The 17,252-nt window shown below is 29.3% G+C and overlaps 2 protein-coding genes across 2 annotated transcripts in view; one reads left to right on the top strand and one right to left on the bottom strand.

Moving 5' to 3' along the window:
• LOC111688439 (rap1 GTPase-activating protein 1) overlaps positions 1 to 17,252 on the bottom strand; it is a 208,451-nt gene that overhangs the window by 141,722 nt on the left and 49,477 nt on the right. The gene's annotated exons all lie outside the window — the stretch shown is intronic.
• LOC111688431 lies at positions 6,236 to 16,289 on the top strand. Its single transcript, XM_023450946.2, has 6 exons — positions 6,236 to 6,415; positions 11,967 to 13,788; positions 13,877 to 14,231; positions 14,297 to 14,905; positions 14,966 to 15,243; positions 15,758 to 16,289. Exons 2-6 carry the CDS (start codon positions 12,628 to 12,630, stop codon positions 15,956 to 15,958), a joined length of 2,604 nt encoding a protein of 867 aa, XP_023306714.2. The 5' UTR covers positions 6,236 to 6,415; positions 11,967 to 12,627; the 3' UTR covers positions 15,959 to 16,289.

Genomic DNA, 17,252 nt, shown 5'->3' on the forward strand with positions numbered 1-17,252 from the left:
CGTTGTAATATGCCAAAGAAACAATGAAGCCTCATAAAATAGTTTAACAGGCAGGTTACACGATTTCTTTGGTGCTGGTTATGATTTGTTTTTTTTTTATTTCTATTGCTTGTAATATTTAACATTAGCAAAAAAAGTTTGTAATTTTGTTAGATTAAGACAAATTGATAAGATTTATTTTTATTTGAGTTATTGGGGAAGGTAGTAATTTGGTGTTGTTTTTAAGTGTGTGTGTGTGTGTTATAAGCTAATGTGATTTGCTCAACTTTAGTTACACGTTCAACATGCTATTACATGAAACAAATTATTTAAGAAAAAACCCACTTAACATTACAGAAGTGGTTCAATAATGATATTAGGAAGCAGTTAACTAATTTTGTTTGAAAAGTAATTGTTACCTTGAAAATTATTGTAGTAATAAGTCAGTTATTGTTTTTTAATATAAAAGATCACCGGATTTTGAAAATTTATCGCCTTACTGGTTTTTGTTTGGGATATACTACACTAAACCTAAATAACATTTAGAATGTTTATTTTAAATTTATTTAACATTTAAAACTTTACAGGAACACTTCTTATAATCATTTGAGTACACAATATTTCAATATTAAACACGAATCCAAAACACAGTTAATAAGTAATACAATCAGTAAGCATGACAAATATTTGAATAAAAGAAATTGAAATTGAAAATACTCGTTGGGATGTCCCTGTCTAAAAAAATCTTGAAAAATGCGGAACTAAAACATTTAAAAAAATTTAAAAACTATAACAAAATAATATCATGTGGTGGCGAGAAAACCTGCAGTATAACTTAAATAACTAAAAAGAGTATAACAAACTTATAAAAGTGGACCAACGTTTTTGCACCCACCATTTAAATTAAGTATGGACTTCAAACATTTATAAAATATTTTCCAGTATTAAGAGATAGTTAGATGAATGTAGATATCTTTATATGTTTATAAATCACAAAATCTGTATGTAAATCTAAATGTTAATTTAAATTGCAGTACTTAATAATAATGATTACCTCAAACTATGTGTATAAGTGAATTTTTTACTGGAATATTTTATTTTATAAATAAAAAAAGCCAAACAAGTTTGACCACATTCGAAACAAAAACTATAATAATTATTACAATACCAACAACGACGTCAGCTTTAGCAGCCACCAAATGAAGATTTTATATTAAAAAATTGTATCTAAAGACTATTAAACAGAAAGCATGACAAAAAAACGAACAAAAAACAAAATCTATAAAACCCGCATAAAAATCCATACGTACTTGTACTTGCACTCGTATTAGCACAGCTTGATCGAATGTTTTAAATATAAAATTTTTAAGTAAATAGTCGTAAATAGTTGGAGTATGTTGTTTGTAAGTAATTGATAATTTTGAAGTATTTGCCACAAGTACTCGTCGTACTCATACGTTCAATCATGTGTGTTTTTAAATGTATCTCTATATTACTATAATAAATATCTAGCAATCATGGTTTAATCCCCCTCTATGTGTATGTATAATAGGAATGTTTTCAATTAACAATTTATTAAACCTGAACTTAAAATTGAAAATAAAAACAATTAATCATAAATACAAGCAACCACATACATACTTGTATTGATTAAATGTTTTTTTTTTTTTGATTTTGTTAATTTTTTTATTCTGTTGAAGTATTCAATGATACATTTTGAAAACATTATTTTTATACAATTTCAACAAAATAGCAACAACTTTAAAAGTCCGCCTCACCCATATGTGTTCGTGCTTTAAACTACATTTTCAATTTCAATCTTTCGTAATTTTAATTGATTATTGTTATTTCCTATTTATGTGTGAAATGTTATTTAATTCAGGGACAGTATTATTGTTTAAACCCTTTAGCATTCCTTTATGTGGAGTATAAAACAGGTGCTGATCTTTGTATGGTCAGACCGTATGAAGAATAATTACATTAAACATTTAATATAAAGAAATAGTTTGAAGCTTGTTATCTAAAAATAAGGTATAAGGTTAATATAGTTAAGGTTTAATTACAGTCAAAAGTATTTTTTTTATTATTTAATACTTTTTGAGATGGTTGGCTAACGTAGTTCATTGCGCACGAACAGTTAAGCTGAGTGGAAGAAATTCCGTTTTGAAACGGCTCATTGTACTCGTCAGGACGAGAGAAATCTCAGGACTTCATTAAGCTTAAACCTAGTTATCTCACGAAGGTTAAACATGAAGTAGATGTCAATAAAGTTTTATCTCTTAACTGTATTTGGATTGATTGAATTTGATTCATATCGGTTCATAACTTTAAACAGCCACCCATTGAAATTGGTTCAAAAAAGATACAATGCGTCATTTGCTTGATATCCTTAACTAGGACCTATAACTGATTTTAGTATCCTCGATAATAGCAGTTTACAGTTATTAAATTAAAATAGAATCATAAAAATGTCTACACACTTCATTAATTCATTGATTATATGACCAGACGCGGATCCACGGGAGGGAAAGGGAAATTTACAAACACCCTCCCCCCCACCAAACCAAAAAATTTTTATACAAAATATGAAAATGAAAAAAAAGTATATAATTAAAACAAAAAAATATCCACACCCTAAACGCTTAAGCTATATCAGCGCCTGATATGCCCTCATACATCCCACGTGATAGACAAATAAATTTACGTAATATATGCAATTACCGACAACTTATATAAATTCTAACATCGTTTATAAATTATTTATAAAACTCTTAATAAATGTTTTCCTTTTCTTCTAACAATTAAACTTGCAACTTTAACTGAAATATTTAATCTTGTGCTGGACTTTTTTTATTAACAAAAATTAAACAATTTTTTGTTAATTAATTATCACTTAATTGTCATTATTACACCAGCAATCGATTTTTTTTTTGCAGGTTTTGTAGCAATTATTGTTGCTATTTTTTGCTTCTATAAAACAAGTTGATTAAATGTCATAAAATCTTGTTCAAAATTATTGTTGTTACAATTTCATCTGATTGCGTTTAGTCATTCCAATGAAATTCAATCATTTCAGTCATTCAATTGTTCAGTTGTTCATTCTTTCAGTCGGCAATAAAAATTACTTTTTTCTAGTTGTTATTGTTTTTGTATTTTATGATCGATTGATTTTTTCTTGTGTTTTGAATATTTATATACAATTTTTTTTATTTTGTTTTCTATTTCTATTTGTTGCAATTTATCATGTTGATTTTTGTTGTTGTTGTTTTATAACAATTTATTGGTATGTGAATGAGATCTAAATATAGAGTTAGTTGGTGGTAGCCGTAGCTGTCTTAGTTATTATTGTTGTTGTTACTCTTATGATATTCATTTACACGGTTGTTTGCTCTTGAAACCATTTAGCTATAAAAAATCGAAACAGATTATATGAAAAAAATTTACATTAGCATTTTTTATATCGTAAAGGTAACCAGATCATTTAAGTTAATTAGGTTCTTTAAATCCCATCCAAATTGGGACTTTTTAAATAAATAACAAAATTTTTTTCAATTTTTTACAATTTAAAAGAATTAATGATAAATTATTGGATAAAAATTACAATTAAATTTTTAATGAATGGGAACCTTCCTCAAAAATGTCATGTCTTTACTCGAAGTATATAGAATGAGCAAAAACGAGTTAAGCCAGACCTCAACTTTAAGATTTTTATAAAGAATAACAACCAAAGCAAAACTTATACAATATTATGCAATAACAATCTGGTCCCCTTGTAATAATATGATACACATACTAATTCAAATAAACTGCGAACATGATTATATAAAAAACTTATAACTTTTCGTATATTTTAGTACTTATTGCACAACTAAATAAATAGATAATTTTATTACAGAAAAATCATATTAATTTATTATATTGCCAATAATTGACATTTTAACCTAACAGTGCCAATGAGTCAGCAATTTGAATTCTAAAAGACAAATTTTCCCTTAAAAATTTCATAATCATCAAATTTAAATTCTAAAGAATCAAAGAAAAAATTATAACCAAAATAAAAATACCAAAAGACCATTAATAAAAGATTTGCTTAAAACAAAATTTAAATCCCATTAAAAAAAAACAATAATTTTGAAAATATTTCAAAACTTCTTTTATTTTTTAATCGGTAGCTTGTTTATAAAAAAAAGAAAAAAACACGAACAGAATAGGTAAACAAATATAAAAAATAACCAAATTAAATACATATTTAAGCCAATTTTGCAATCAATACAACAGACGATGGTGTTAACAGTCATCAAAAATAATCAAATTTAAAACCCCCCTCCCCCAAATAAAATTTTGTTAGAAATATACCAACATAAATTGTTCAAATAGCAAATATCAAAAACCAATGTTAGCTATTGACCGAAACCAATAAGATTATTGTTGTCTCTTATTTACGACAATTTAAATTGAAATTATGAATTGAAAAACATGCTCGTTGTCGCACTATAAACATCTTAAATTTCATTGAAAATACTTGTGGTACACAGTCAGACCCAAAACCAAAAATAATGCCAATTATAGAGCACTTGAGCTTATAAGATGTCAAGATAATGTCTTTTCAACACAAATACATTTACAAAGGGGGCAATATAAAAAACTAAAACATGTTTAAGTATTTAACCATTCTTCGTATCCAGCTGGTTCGTGGTTCACTGGCTGGCTAGCTGGCATGGTTTAATAACAAACCAACATCTGATTCAAATAATAACAAAAATAAAGTTAAATCAAAAATATTTTAATTATACTTGTATGTACAAACAAAAACATTATACAAATGTACTATGTATGTATATTCACTGATCTGTGGCAGTATTTCATTTGGACCCATGTTGCAGTCTCAAATGAACCTCATAAAATTCATATATATTTTTTTTCTTCAAATCAGCTATGAAAACAAAACAATCTAAATATTTACAAATTTCCCCCAAAATCACCAAAATTATGACGAAAACCAAATGAAACAAAAAAAGCGTTAGACGAAACGGAAAAACAGACAATTTAAATTTAGCTGAAAGGAATCCATATGATTTTTACTTTTCTTTTGCAAATCATAAATATTTAACCTTTAAATGACTGCAACGAAAACTAGTGAAAAGTAAGGGATTAAAGTGCTATAGTTTACTTAAACAATAGCATTTTAAGTTATTATTTTTAAATGGGGATGACATTGGAGGCTAATTATTATGCTCGCTTACAGGTAGGGTAGCAGGAAAGTAGTTTCGTTTTTTAGAAAATATTGCCCACGAGGATAGGTCACCGTCATCTAAAAAAAAAGAAGGCTTAAATGTAAGTACTTAAGTAAATAGGTGTTTGTAAGAGATTATTAGACTCCTTCTAAGTAATACAGGCGGTATATAGTTGTAATTGAAAAGTTCTTGATATATTTACTGGGATAATATCTGGTTAACTAGAGAGGATAAACATTTGAAATTTTTTGTGAAAAATTGTTTACATGACTTATTACTGGTTTGTTAACACCATCTCTGCTGTAAAAACAAAAATGTTTAGCCTTTTGTACAATTAAAGGTTAAAAAGAAATACTCTAGGATTTTATCTAATTCCAAAACCCATTAAAATACTAAACCAAAGACCTGCATTTTCCTAAAGTTATTAGTGTTTTTGTTGTTGTTGTGATTGTAAAAAATACTACAAAAAACAAATTTGTTTTCTTGTAACAGCCAGGATAGTTTTAAATCTCAAGACAAAAAAAGAGTTAAATTGGCTCCATTAAATAAGCCTGGCTTTGTAAACAGAGAGCTTAAATAGTTGATAAACAAAAAATTAAGTTTATACAAAACCACGAATGAATCAACAATGTACGAACGAAAGCGAAACTGTTTGTGGAGACACTGTTAAAATCAACAGACTTAGTAGACGCAGATCGAAGTAACATACGATCGCAACAAACAAACTGAGGCTTGCAGCCACTGGCAGACTTAGTTAAACTAGCAGACAGTCAAGTCAGTAAGTTAGTAAGTCAGAGTTGGAGTTGAATTGAGCTGAACTTTAAAACTGCTAAAAGAAGTAAAAAAAATATAAACAGCACAAAAAGTATCTATCAGTCGTCGTTAAAATGTTAACGATCGAACCAACAACATTTTTTGGTTTCTGTGTGTTTCATGTTGCTTTGCATTGGTTGTTTGGTTTGTTTGGTTCATTCAATCATTCGGCTTTAAAAGAATTTCAAACTAAAAACTTAAGTTGGGGCAAAATACGAAAATCAAAAAAATAACAAGAAACAACCAACAGAAAGAAACTTATTAAATGGTTTTACATCGATTAAAGTCTGGCTAAAGGTTTAGTTGCAATTGAGCCAGCTTAAATAACGGTACAAAAACGCGCTAAAAATCCTCGTCATTTCCATATATTTTGTTGAAAAACTAAAACGGTATTTTAAACGCTTTTTTCATGAAAAATCTTTTAAAGTGTTTTAAATAAAAAATATATAAATTAAAATAAAGTTATGATTATTTAACATGCAAAATCTAAAGTCTAGGTGTTAACAATTTTAACCAATAGTGCTTTCAAAAATATATATTTAATTCTAAATCAACATTTTAATTTACCACCAATGCCAAATAAAATTTCAAAATAACAACAAAAAAAAAAAGAATAAAGTAAAATTGTTGTAAAACTTAATATAAATATAATTATTGCCAAAAATTTGAATTGTGTGCATATTAAATAAAAAAACTATTTAAATGGATTCAAACATTTGTATTTCAAGCACCAGTGATTTTTTAAGACACTAGAGAATCAATCTTTTATGGAAAAAACAACCTTAAACGATTATTAAATTATTTCAAAATATAAAACAAATAAAAATAAACAATTTTTAATTTGATCAAAATCATGTGTTAAAATGTTGCAATAAAAAGCCAGTGAACTTTTTTTATTAAGCTTGTAAAATATCTGAAAAAAATTACATTACATTTGTTTTAATAAAAATACATAGTGAGATAATTTACACGGTCTTGTAACCACACGAATGTTTAAGAAAAAAAAAACACAAAAATTTAACAACAATAGTAAATACAATATTGTATAATCAATATACACATAAATGTTAAATACATGCCACTAATTCAAATAATAAGAATAATAATCGTTGCAACAACATTTATTAAAGATCTCAATTACACCCATCCATTCTAAAGCCAACAATCACCTCCCACCCTTTGCAACACTGACCACAAACCACATCATCATGTCGATATTGTTCAATTACACCATTTCAAAATACAATTTTGTCGTTGTGAAATATTACTTCTGTAGGAGACTATAATTATTATTTAGAAGGCAAATATATGTTTCAAAATTTTGAGCCAAATACGTCTTGGTTGTAGGCATTTTGCAACAACTTTTGAATTTTTTTAAATCTTTAAAAAACTGTTAATATTTTATCTTTAAATAATTTGTTTAAGTTTTCGTTATATCATTAGGTCTAAAGTAATCATCCTTCCTTCTATAGACTCAAAAGCATAAGGATTTACTATTAAAGGACCAAAAATTATAATCCTTTTTTTAACTTTTTTGGAACAATAATCCAAACTAATGTAAATGGAATGCAAATCTAGGATGTAAAAAATAGATTTTTAGATATTCCATTTTAAATTTATTTACTACTTTCTAAACAAAATTTAGTTCAAAGGGTAACGATCTTTTATTAAAATAAGTTTTTCCCTTCATTTTTTTAGAAAAAAGTACATTTTTCTTTTAAATTCATTTTTGTAATTTCCAAAAAGAAGTACGTATACTTAAAGAAAATCAAAATATTGTATCCTATTTAAAATATTTATTTGGTAAAAGGTCTAGTTATGAAGCATCTGGTATTGATATTTTAGCAAAAAAAAAATATATTTATTTATGGCTTTTTTGGAATTCCAAATTTATTTTTTGAATCTATATAACTGTATATAATCTATATAATATTTGCTATTTTTTTAATAAAAAGTTTGCCATGAATTTAAGTTTTATATCCCTGATAAAAAAATTGATAGGAAAATTCGTATTAGTTCAACAACTAGTTCTAGAACACATGATTTTAGACTGAACGCGTTTTAGTTTGGAGTGAAGACCAATGATTTTTGTTCGGAAAAGTCACCTTTGGATTTGGTTGTAAGGAAGCGTTATTATGTAGTCGACACTCGTTCTTTCAAACGCTTCTCGATAGTTCTTTAATCAATGATATTTTTTCGAATTTGTCATCCTCAAAACTAGTTCCAGGAAAACTTTAGAAAACGTATACAAATATTTTTATTTTGAAATTAAGATTAGCACCAATTTTGAGAAACTGAGGAATTTTTATTAAAGTGTCATTTTTTTGGAATACTTACTATATTTTATGTAATATTTAAGATTATTCTTCCGCACACATAATCTTTTTTAAGATATACGTTACAGAAATATAAAACAAGTTTACTATTTAATGTAAAAAATTTTTAATTTTCTGACATTTTTTCAACTGATTCCAAAAAGTTCTTTCAGAAGTAGTATGCGTTCCATAGAACTAGTGTATTAGCAATGTATAACTAGTTCCAAAGAACTAGTTCCTAGGAACGGGTTCCAGAAGTAATGACGGCACCTCTTGTTCCAATGTTGTTGTTTAAGAATCGTTTTTAACTAGCACTCGTTCTACTTAGAACTAGTTGTTTTTAATATGGCCAGTATTGCTGCCCTAATTGATGTTAAAAGAAATTTTGTGTTGATCAAGATCTTTAAAAAATATATATTTTTTTATTTTTCTCGTATTCAGATTTCAGATATTTCTACATTAAAAGGGATACTGCAATGTACATATATAAATAATTTGTATCATTTTAGTCATTCACTAATCGTAGACTGAACATTAGAGTAGAATTTTCATCAAACATCCACGTACCTCTACAGATTTGAAAAAACTAAGTTAAATATGTATGTACCCAGGAAAAATTGTATTAGTTCTAGAACACATGATTTTAGCCTGAACTCGTTCTACTTTGGCGTTGAGACCAATGATTTTTGTTCGAAATTGTCACCTTCGGAACTAGTTCTGAGGAAGCGTTATTGAGTCGACACTCGTTCTATAGAACGCTTCTGGAACTAGTTCTTAATCAATGATTTTTGTTTGAATTTGTCAACCTCGGAACTAGTTCCAGGGAAGCTACGAAGAACATATAAACAAATATTTCTTTTTTGACATTTTTTTCAATTGATTCCAAGAAGTTGTTTCGGAACTAGTATGCGTTCCATTGAAGTAGTAATGTATAACTAGTTTCAAAGAGCTAATTCCTTGAAAACTATTTAGAAGTATTTAAGAACCACAACAATATTCTAAAAAAACGGGTTCCAGAACTAATGGCGACACTACTAGTTCCAAGGCTGTTGTTTAAGAACCTGAAGTGGTTCTGTTTTTACTCGTTCTAGAACTAGTAGTTTTTAGAACAAGTTCTAAAATTTTTCCTGCGTATGTAATTTTGTATCCAAAACTGAACCTTTAATTTAAAATGTTATATAATTTGAAGTTTATTTTATAAGTCTTGGTTAAATGGACTGAGTCTAATATTTCTATGTATTAAACCTAATGTTTTAAAATATTCTACAATATTATTAAGAAACGGTGTAATATCTTATAAAAATGTGTTTGCTACACCATTGTTTCAATAAATAATTTTACAAAGTACATTCAAAGTCAACCTGTTAACTCTTTAAAAATTCTAATAGAATTGAATTGATTCATATATTAACTAATATAATGGTAAAAATTAATTATAAGAATAATTCTATAAGATTTTTATTTCCAAAAAAAATATTAAAAATAAATGATATGTTAATATTGTCAAAAACAAATAACTATTTCCAATTTTTTCTGAATTTTAAGTTAAACCATGTTCACATACCTAAATCTATGTTCATTCTTTAAGCATTAAATTCTTTAAATTGCATTAAACCATACAAAAATCTTATAACCACTTGTTTAGAAGCTTTAAATATTATAGTTTTTTTATTATTTGTTATAATCATTTGTATTCTTTTGTGCAAAATACATCTGCTGATGTTGTGTGAACGTTTGAATGAATGTCTGACCAATATGACCAAAGTAATAAATGTGTTTCTATTTCTATTATTATTTTTGTATTATTTTTTTTCTTTTTGTTTTTTTTTTTTAACTAGCATGAAAAGGTCAAACTGCCACTACTACTAAAAATATATTTAGATACACAACAATTCGCACACAATTTCATACACAATTTAATTTGAAAAGCTGTTTTACTTTTTTTTCAGTTGATATTCTGTAAATACAAGTGTGTTCAAGTACTCACTTGTACTCATATTTACTTCAGCAGCAACACAAAAAAAAACATCATGATCATCATCACCATCTTTTAAATTGCAATCATCGAATGTATTCCATCTTATGGATTGTTTTTGTTTGTCTGTTGTATCTACTTGCATTCATAAGTATGTTTGTGAGTACGAAAACAATATTTATCTTTAAGTTTAAAAACATATTAGCCAAGCAACAAATAAATAGTTAAATAGTGCTTTAAAGCATTTGGGGATTCGTTTGGCATTTCTTTTTATGCATTTTTTGGTTTTTGTCTTTTTGATACTTTTTTGTATGGATGGAATTTTTGTGTGCGATTTGCTGCTGATTAAAATCAGCAACAGTTATTGGTGGGAATATTTTGGTAGTAAGTCAGTAAGTAAGTCGCACAAAAAACCAACTCACATATCCAAAAAAATATCTGCACAAAGAAGTCAGTATTTCATGATATTGAAAAAGATTCACTCAGTAGTTGTTACTGCTTGATTCACTTAAAAATGGCATTGACTGAATGGGTAATGAAGATTGACAAATTGAGCTAATTTGCTTGAGGTTTTTGTTTATGTGTATGTATGTGTATTTTTTTGCACTACGAGTCAATTATTTTGTGGTTTTTGATTGCATTGAGCAACCTGACTATTTGTTTATGATAATTATATAGAAAATTGTGTGAAAACAAGGCGTGATTTTGAAGTTAACATTAATTAAAAAGATTTTTGCTTGAAACAATGGTGAAAAATGTTATGTCAAATAGTTTAGTATTTTATACACATTGCTTAAGATAAAAAATTACTGAAAATTGACAGAAAAAATTTAAATTTGGAATTTTATTAAGGTCATATATAAAACAATATTTTAAAAAACTTCAATAAAATTTAGCTCGGAAAGTCTAAAGTAGTAGTAATAGTACTCTGAAGTAATGCACAAATTCCAAATTGACAATTGGAAATATTTTTAAAATTAGGAGGAGCTAAAACCTATTTATTGTAGTACTTTGTAAAATAATCGAATTCTATTTTATTGGATCTGAAAGTTATAAATGTGCTTATAGCTGGGCCAAACCAAAAAATAAAATTTTATATTTTTAATACAACATTAATATAACAATTAAAAAAGTGTAAATAACTCTCCTTATTCTTGCAACAATCAAAAATGAAAATAAATGAAAAATTTAAAAACAAGTATCTTAATATCTTATAGAATATTTTGAATTTATATTTACTTATAAAAATATAATAAGTTTAAATTTTTCGAAATTTGAATTTAAACTGCAAATTTTAAAGACCTGGCAGATTAGTTTTTAGCAACAAAAATTTTTTTCATTCAAATCTCTAAGATTTTGAAAAAAAACATAAACTGAATTATTTAAGGCATTTACCTTCTTTTATACCTTTTAATGCCAAAGGGTAATTCTTAAAATTTTAAAGTTTCTTTAACAAAAATTTTAATTTAACATTTAAATAAAGAAAAAATTTACATTAAAAATTTAAGCCGACTTTGTAAGGTATCTACAGGTAGTAATTATTATCTTTTCGATCTTTTTTCTCGTTTATCTTAATTGACAATTAAAATACATAAAGAAACCAAAAAACTAAATTAAAAATCTATACTCTTCTCTCCTATTTACGTTTAGTTGCAGCAACAGAATCAACCACAGCAGCCGCAATAAATTGCAGCGGCAGACCTAATCGTCCAACAAAGACAAATTGAAGATTTGCAAAAGTTATGTGAATTTGACATTAACAAATATCACAAAGATCTAATAATTTTAGAAACAATAGCAACAACAAAAACAAAAGCTACAACAAGCAAAACCAATTACCACAAATCTAAAAAGAAATAAAAATAAAAAATAAAAACAAACCTGCATAAAACAGCATGCAACAAGCAAAAATCCACCGAGGAAACCAACGTCAACCCATTGAAATAAGAAAAACGGCAACAGCAACAGATGCTTTTGCTCTAAACTACATGCAACTTATGTAATCGATCGTAGAGTTCACACACAAACAACTGCCTGCAATAGCAACAACGACAAAAAAGATCTGTAATTCACACAAGCGGATTTGAACTGAAACGAGACGAGCCGAAAGAAAACAATTTTAAAAACTCACAATTGACATTTACAAAATACTGAAAAAATTACAAATTCAATTGAATCTTTTTCTCATTTTCGAAAAGTATTAAGCAAAAAATCTGCGCATACAAATTCTTCCTGGATTTGTCAATTTCTGATTCATGTACTAAAACAAATTTTAAATAACATTTAATCGTTGAATGTCAGCCCAACACTCATGGATGTAGATTCTTTAAAAGGTTCGCCGTTTAATGAAAGAGATGAATTTAATGGGAATTTAAAGGCAGCAAATAAAAATAATTACAAAGAAATTTATTATATGGACGGCAAGCACGAATCGCAGCAGCAGCAGCGTTTTAATTTCGATGACCCACAACAGATAAATTTAAATGGTCGTCCAGTGGGTTTACGCCGGCAACCAACTAAATATCCCCATGGTTTAGGCGTTTGTGTACAGACAGTCAATGATGAAGAGCAATACAATTATCAGCAGCAACTGCAACAAGTAACTAATTATTCACGAGCTTCAACGCTGCGCAGCAGTTGGGATGGTACCAAACAACAGCAGCAACAACAACAGTATCCACAAGAAATGAAATGCCAATCACACGACAATCAACAACAGCCGCACCACCACCAGTCTCAGCGTAAATATCACATTGGCATGTTAAACAGTCCCGAAAATTTAGCTGAGCTACAGGTGCGGCGTTATAAATACCCCCTCACGGGCAATTATTATCTTGATCCACAAGAAGCTTCCAAAAAATCACCATTATTAACGCTTGATTATGCAAAACGTTTTTGCAAATGGAAATACCTACGTTGGCCTCTGATATTTACAGCCAGCGTTTTAGTCTTCTTTGGCCTAATTACCTACAGCATATGGCTGCATGACGTCAGCATCGCTAGGGAGCGGTATATGCAACAACGCAAACTTAGCGATGATGGTGATGTCATTGAAAATTCAAATGAAATTGTCACCGCTACTACATTGGAAATGACAACGCTGTCGACGTTTTCATCGTTATCAACGTTGGCAGCATCGGCCTCATCTTCCTCCTTAGCTACGGAACGTAGTCATGGTCTACAGGAATCAACCATACTGAGGGCCATTAGTACAAGGTCGCGTATACGACCGAAAGAACAAAAGTTAACAACGGTAGAATATGCTCTCTCAAAAGGGGTGTTGGGTTGGGATAAACAACGAAAAGATGCTGTGACGGCTGCTAAAGAGGTGCCTGTAATGGATGTTACGACCATGGTTTCAGAGGAAGCAGCCTTGGTACCGGCCAATGTGGTGCGATTTACATCAGGTCACCAGAATAGTTTTGGTATACCCATCGAAGATGATGAGCGAATTTTAAGACTTATCAATGGGGTTAGTAAGACATTGGAAAATGATTTTAAATAGGGATCAGAATTTTTCTATTTAATTGCAATTTTACTTTTTCATTCCTTAATTACAGCTCTTTCCGTCAAATCAACCTTCAACCACATCTTCTGTGAATAGTTTAGTGAAAGTTTCACCCACCATACCCCCAGTTACACAAAATAAACCCACCGCTCCCATGACAAACAAAGCATCAGTGCCAGATAATAAATGTTATTCCACGTCGTTGAGTATGTGTCAAGGAGTATTGGATTATGATCTAACCTATAATGTATCCATACAATTAACACCCGAAGAAATCAAAGATTATCAAACTATAGTGAACTCTAACTGTTCGGCCAGATCAGTGGAGTTTATGTGCGCTGTTTTAGAACCAGAATGTAGGCCATCGCATATAGGAATACTGCCGCCTTGTAGGAGAATATGTAAAGGTGAGTTAATTGTAGATATTAATTTAAATTCATGGTTGTAAAAACTTGTGATTGGAAAATTCTAGCCATCTTGGAAGCCTGTTCCGAAATCATAGCGAATTCTGATACTTTAACAGCAACCTTTGATTGTAATCTCTATCCCGACTCCAATGATCCTCACCGTTGTGAAGATCCGACCCGAAGAAAGGGCTATTGCTATGAAAATGAATTTGAATGTTATGATCGTTCCTGCATACCCCAACAATGGCAATGTGATAATATAAAAGATTGCGCTGTGGGAGAAGATGAGGATAATTGTTTAATATGCGATCAACCGGACGAGTTTCGTTGTCGTTCTAATGAGAAATGTGTGGCAGAGACGGCACGCTGTGATATGAAATATGACTGTTTTGATGGTTCGGATGAAGATGATTGCCAGGAGTTCGGAGAGGGTAGTTTGGAAGGAGGCCTAACTTTCGATGAAGCCGATATAAATGCTTTTCCTAGAGTATTTTCCTATGCCAGTATTTTATCGCCCAATCAGACTAATGAAAAATTATATACTTATATAACTGCTGCCACAGATGGTGATTCAGCCACCAAATATACGCTGTATGAAGTAAACAATAGAACTAGTGGAGTATCACAGGAGGAGGTAACCAATTCTGTACCAGGAGAAGGTCCCAAAGGATTTGGTAAGACATTGCTTTACATTATTACAAATTACAAAATATTAAATATAACTTTATCTACAGTAAATTTCCGCGACAGCAAGGAAATTATGATGACCAGCGATTCGGAGAATAAATTCAAATTCTCCTCTGCCCGAGAAAATCGCACAACCAACCGGTTATCTTCGAGCACCACACCCTTACAGCCGGCTGCTTCCAACATAATTTCGATTACTACAGAACCACCTAAAATTGCACCACAACCGCAACCGTCACCAAAAGTGCCACTGGCCGCTTGTGCTGCCCATCAATTGCGTTGCGTGAGTGGTAAATGCATAACTGTTGATCAACTTTGTGATAAGGTAAGAAAGAGCCAAGATACGAGCATGACATGACATAAAAGCCACTTAACTCCTTTTTAATGTACACTTAAATTCACAGACAGACACACATGCACGCATTAATACTTATGTCGCATAATCGTTTGTTGAAAAAGTGCGTAATAATTCATGGAAATTATTATAGAGTCATACCGCAAGACAATTTGACATACTTAAGAGTTTATTTATGGGCTTTAACTTTTGTGGTCGTTGTTTAATGCTACCAACATAATGAAGATTTCGTTGATATAACTGTCATTCTGACATTGAAGTCATGCAGGTGTTTATGTTGGATCATAAAGTCTGTACTAATTTATCCTATTCGGACTTTCATTTTAGTTTTATTATGACTATGAAATTGCATACATATATTGTAAATAAAGAATAATAATTATAGGGATTTTTTACAAGTGTTGTGATTAGTCAGCTTAATATTTTAAATTTTTTAAATTTTAAATATTTGATTTTTATTATAAATAAATATTTTTACTTTCAGATAATCGATTGTCCCGATGGTTTCGATGAACTCTCTTGTACATACAAAGATCGTACGACAACCCAGCGCATACGTGGCACCACTATTCTGCCCAACAATTATAACATAGCCAACAGAGAAGCTGCTGCATCGTCTAACAGTACTAGAACGGATAAGCGTACTATACGCACAACAACAATTAAGCGCAAAGTTAAGCCCTGAACGAAGTGATATTTAGACAGAGTGATAGAGAAAATAATCATTTGAAATTTTGGGTAAAAGGGAAAATGGATGATTATTGATTTTTAAAATTGTTTAAGTTTTGAGATTGTTTTCTTTTTAAATATTGTTGATATATTTTTATATTCATTTTATGTAAAAAAGACATATACATATATTTTATTATATTATTTTTATTTTTTTTTTCTGTACATACATACACTATACACATGGCGTAAATTATTTAATCATTAAAATAAAGACACATGAAATCATAGTAATTTTTAAGTTTATATGTGAATAAATAAAGGAAATTTATATATTATTAAGTAAACTTATTTTAACAAATTAATTAATATTAACATTTTTTAAACTATAAAAAACTAATCGAGCTTTAACTACTAAGTAAGAGGGGTATGGAAAGGACTTACTATATAATTCCAAAGTATTTACTTAAGGCACCACATCTTTAAAGATAATTTTCTTGTTAACATTTAATTGGCTGTATTGGGGAGTGAATAAATATTTTAAATAACCAATAAGAGGCCGACCATATAATACCCTACATTAGGGCTATGGTCAAATGAGGCCCTATAATTATAAAGTTCATGAGGGTTATCAAGGCTAGTATAGAACTTGGTTTTGCAGCTTTTTATGAGTATATTACACATAATTATGAACTTAAAAGCCCTAGTTGGTGGGTTCAGTTGTATGGGGGCTAGGTGAAATAATGAACCGCTGTTAACCATTTTCAGTAGGCTTCGTCTACGGTACCATAAAATATCATGTGCCAAATTTTATTGAATTATCTCCAAAATTGCGCCCTATTCGGGAGTACAGTTGTATGGGGCCATTTGAAATGAAAACGAACCGATCTTAACCATTTTCAATAGGCTTTGTCTCTGTCACAATAGGATCATGTATCATGTACCAATTTGCATTGAATTATCTTTAAAATTGCGACATGTAGTTTGATTACAAGGTTTACATGGACGGAAGGACATAGTTAAATCGATTCAGAAAATGATTCTGAGCCGATTGGTATACTTAAAGGTGGTTATAGGGCCAATATTATTGTGAGTTACAAACATCAGCACAAACCCAATATATCCTCCTCACTAAAAGTGACGTAGAGTATAAAAAGCTTAAAAAGTTACTTAAATAGATTAAAACACATTTTCCAAAGTTTAACCTTAAGCATTAAACAAATAATCGCCCAGACTTCTTAAATCAAATGACAATAAGCTCCGTCTATCTATGAGGCGGAAGCAAACAAAAACACTTGTCAAATACAAGT

The sequence above is a fragment of the Lucilia cuprina genome, chromosome 2 (genome assembly GCF_022045245.1).
Source record: "Lucilia cuprina isolate Lc7/37 chromosome 2, ASM2204524v1, whole genome shotgun sequence".
In the NCBI taxonomy this organism is placed as follows: Eukaryota; Metazoa; Arthropoda; class Insecta; order Diptera; family Calliphoridae; genus Lucilia; species Lucilia cuprina.

Coding starts and splice junctions, on each gene's coding strand:
- LOC111688431 (XM_023450946.2), top strand. CDS start 12,628: ATGGATGTAGATTCTTTAAAAGGTTCGCCGTTTAATGAAAGAGATGAA. Junction 14,906..14,965: donor AGAAGGTCCCAAAGGATTTG/GTAAGACATTGC, acceptor CTTTATCTACAG/TAAATTTCCGCGACAGCAAG. Junction 15,244..15,757: donor TTGATCAACTTTGTGATAAG/GTAAGAAAGAGC, acceptor TTTTACTTTCAG/ATAATCGATTGTCCCGATGG.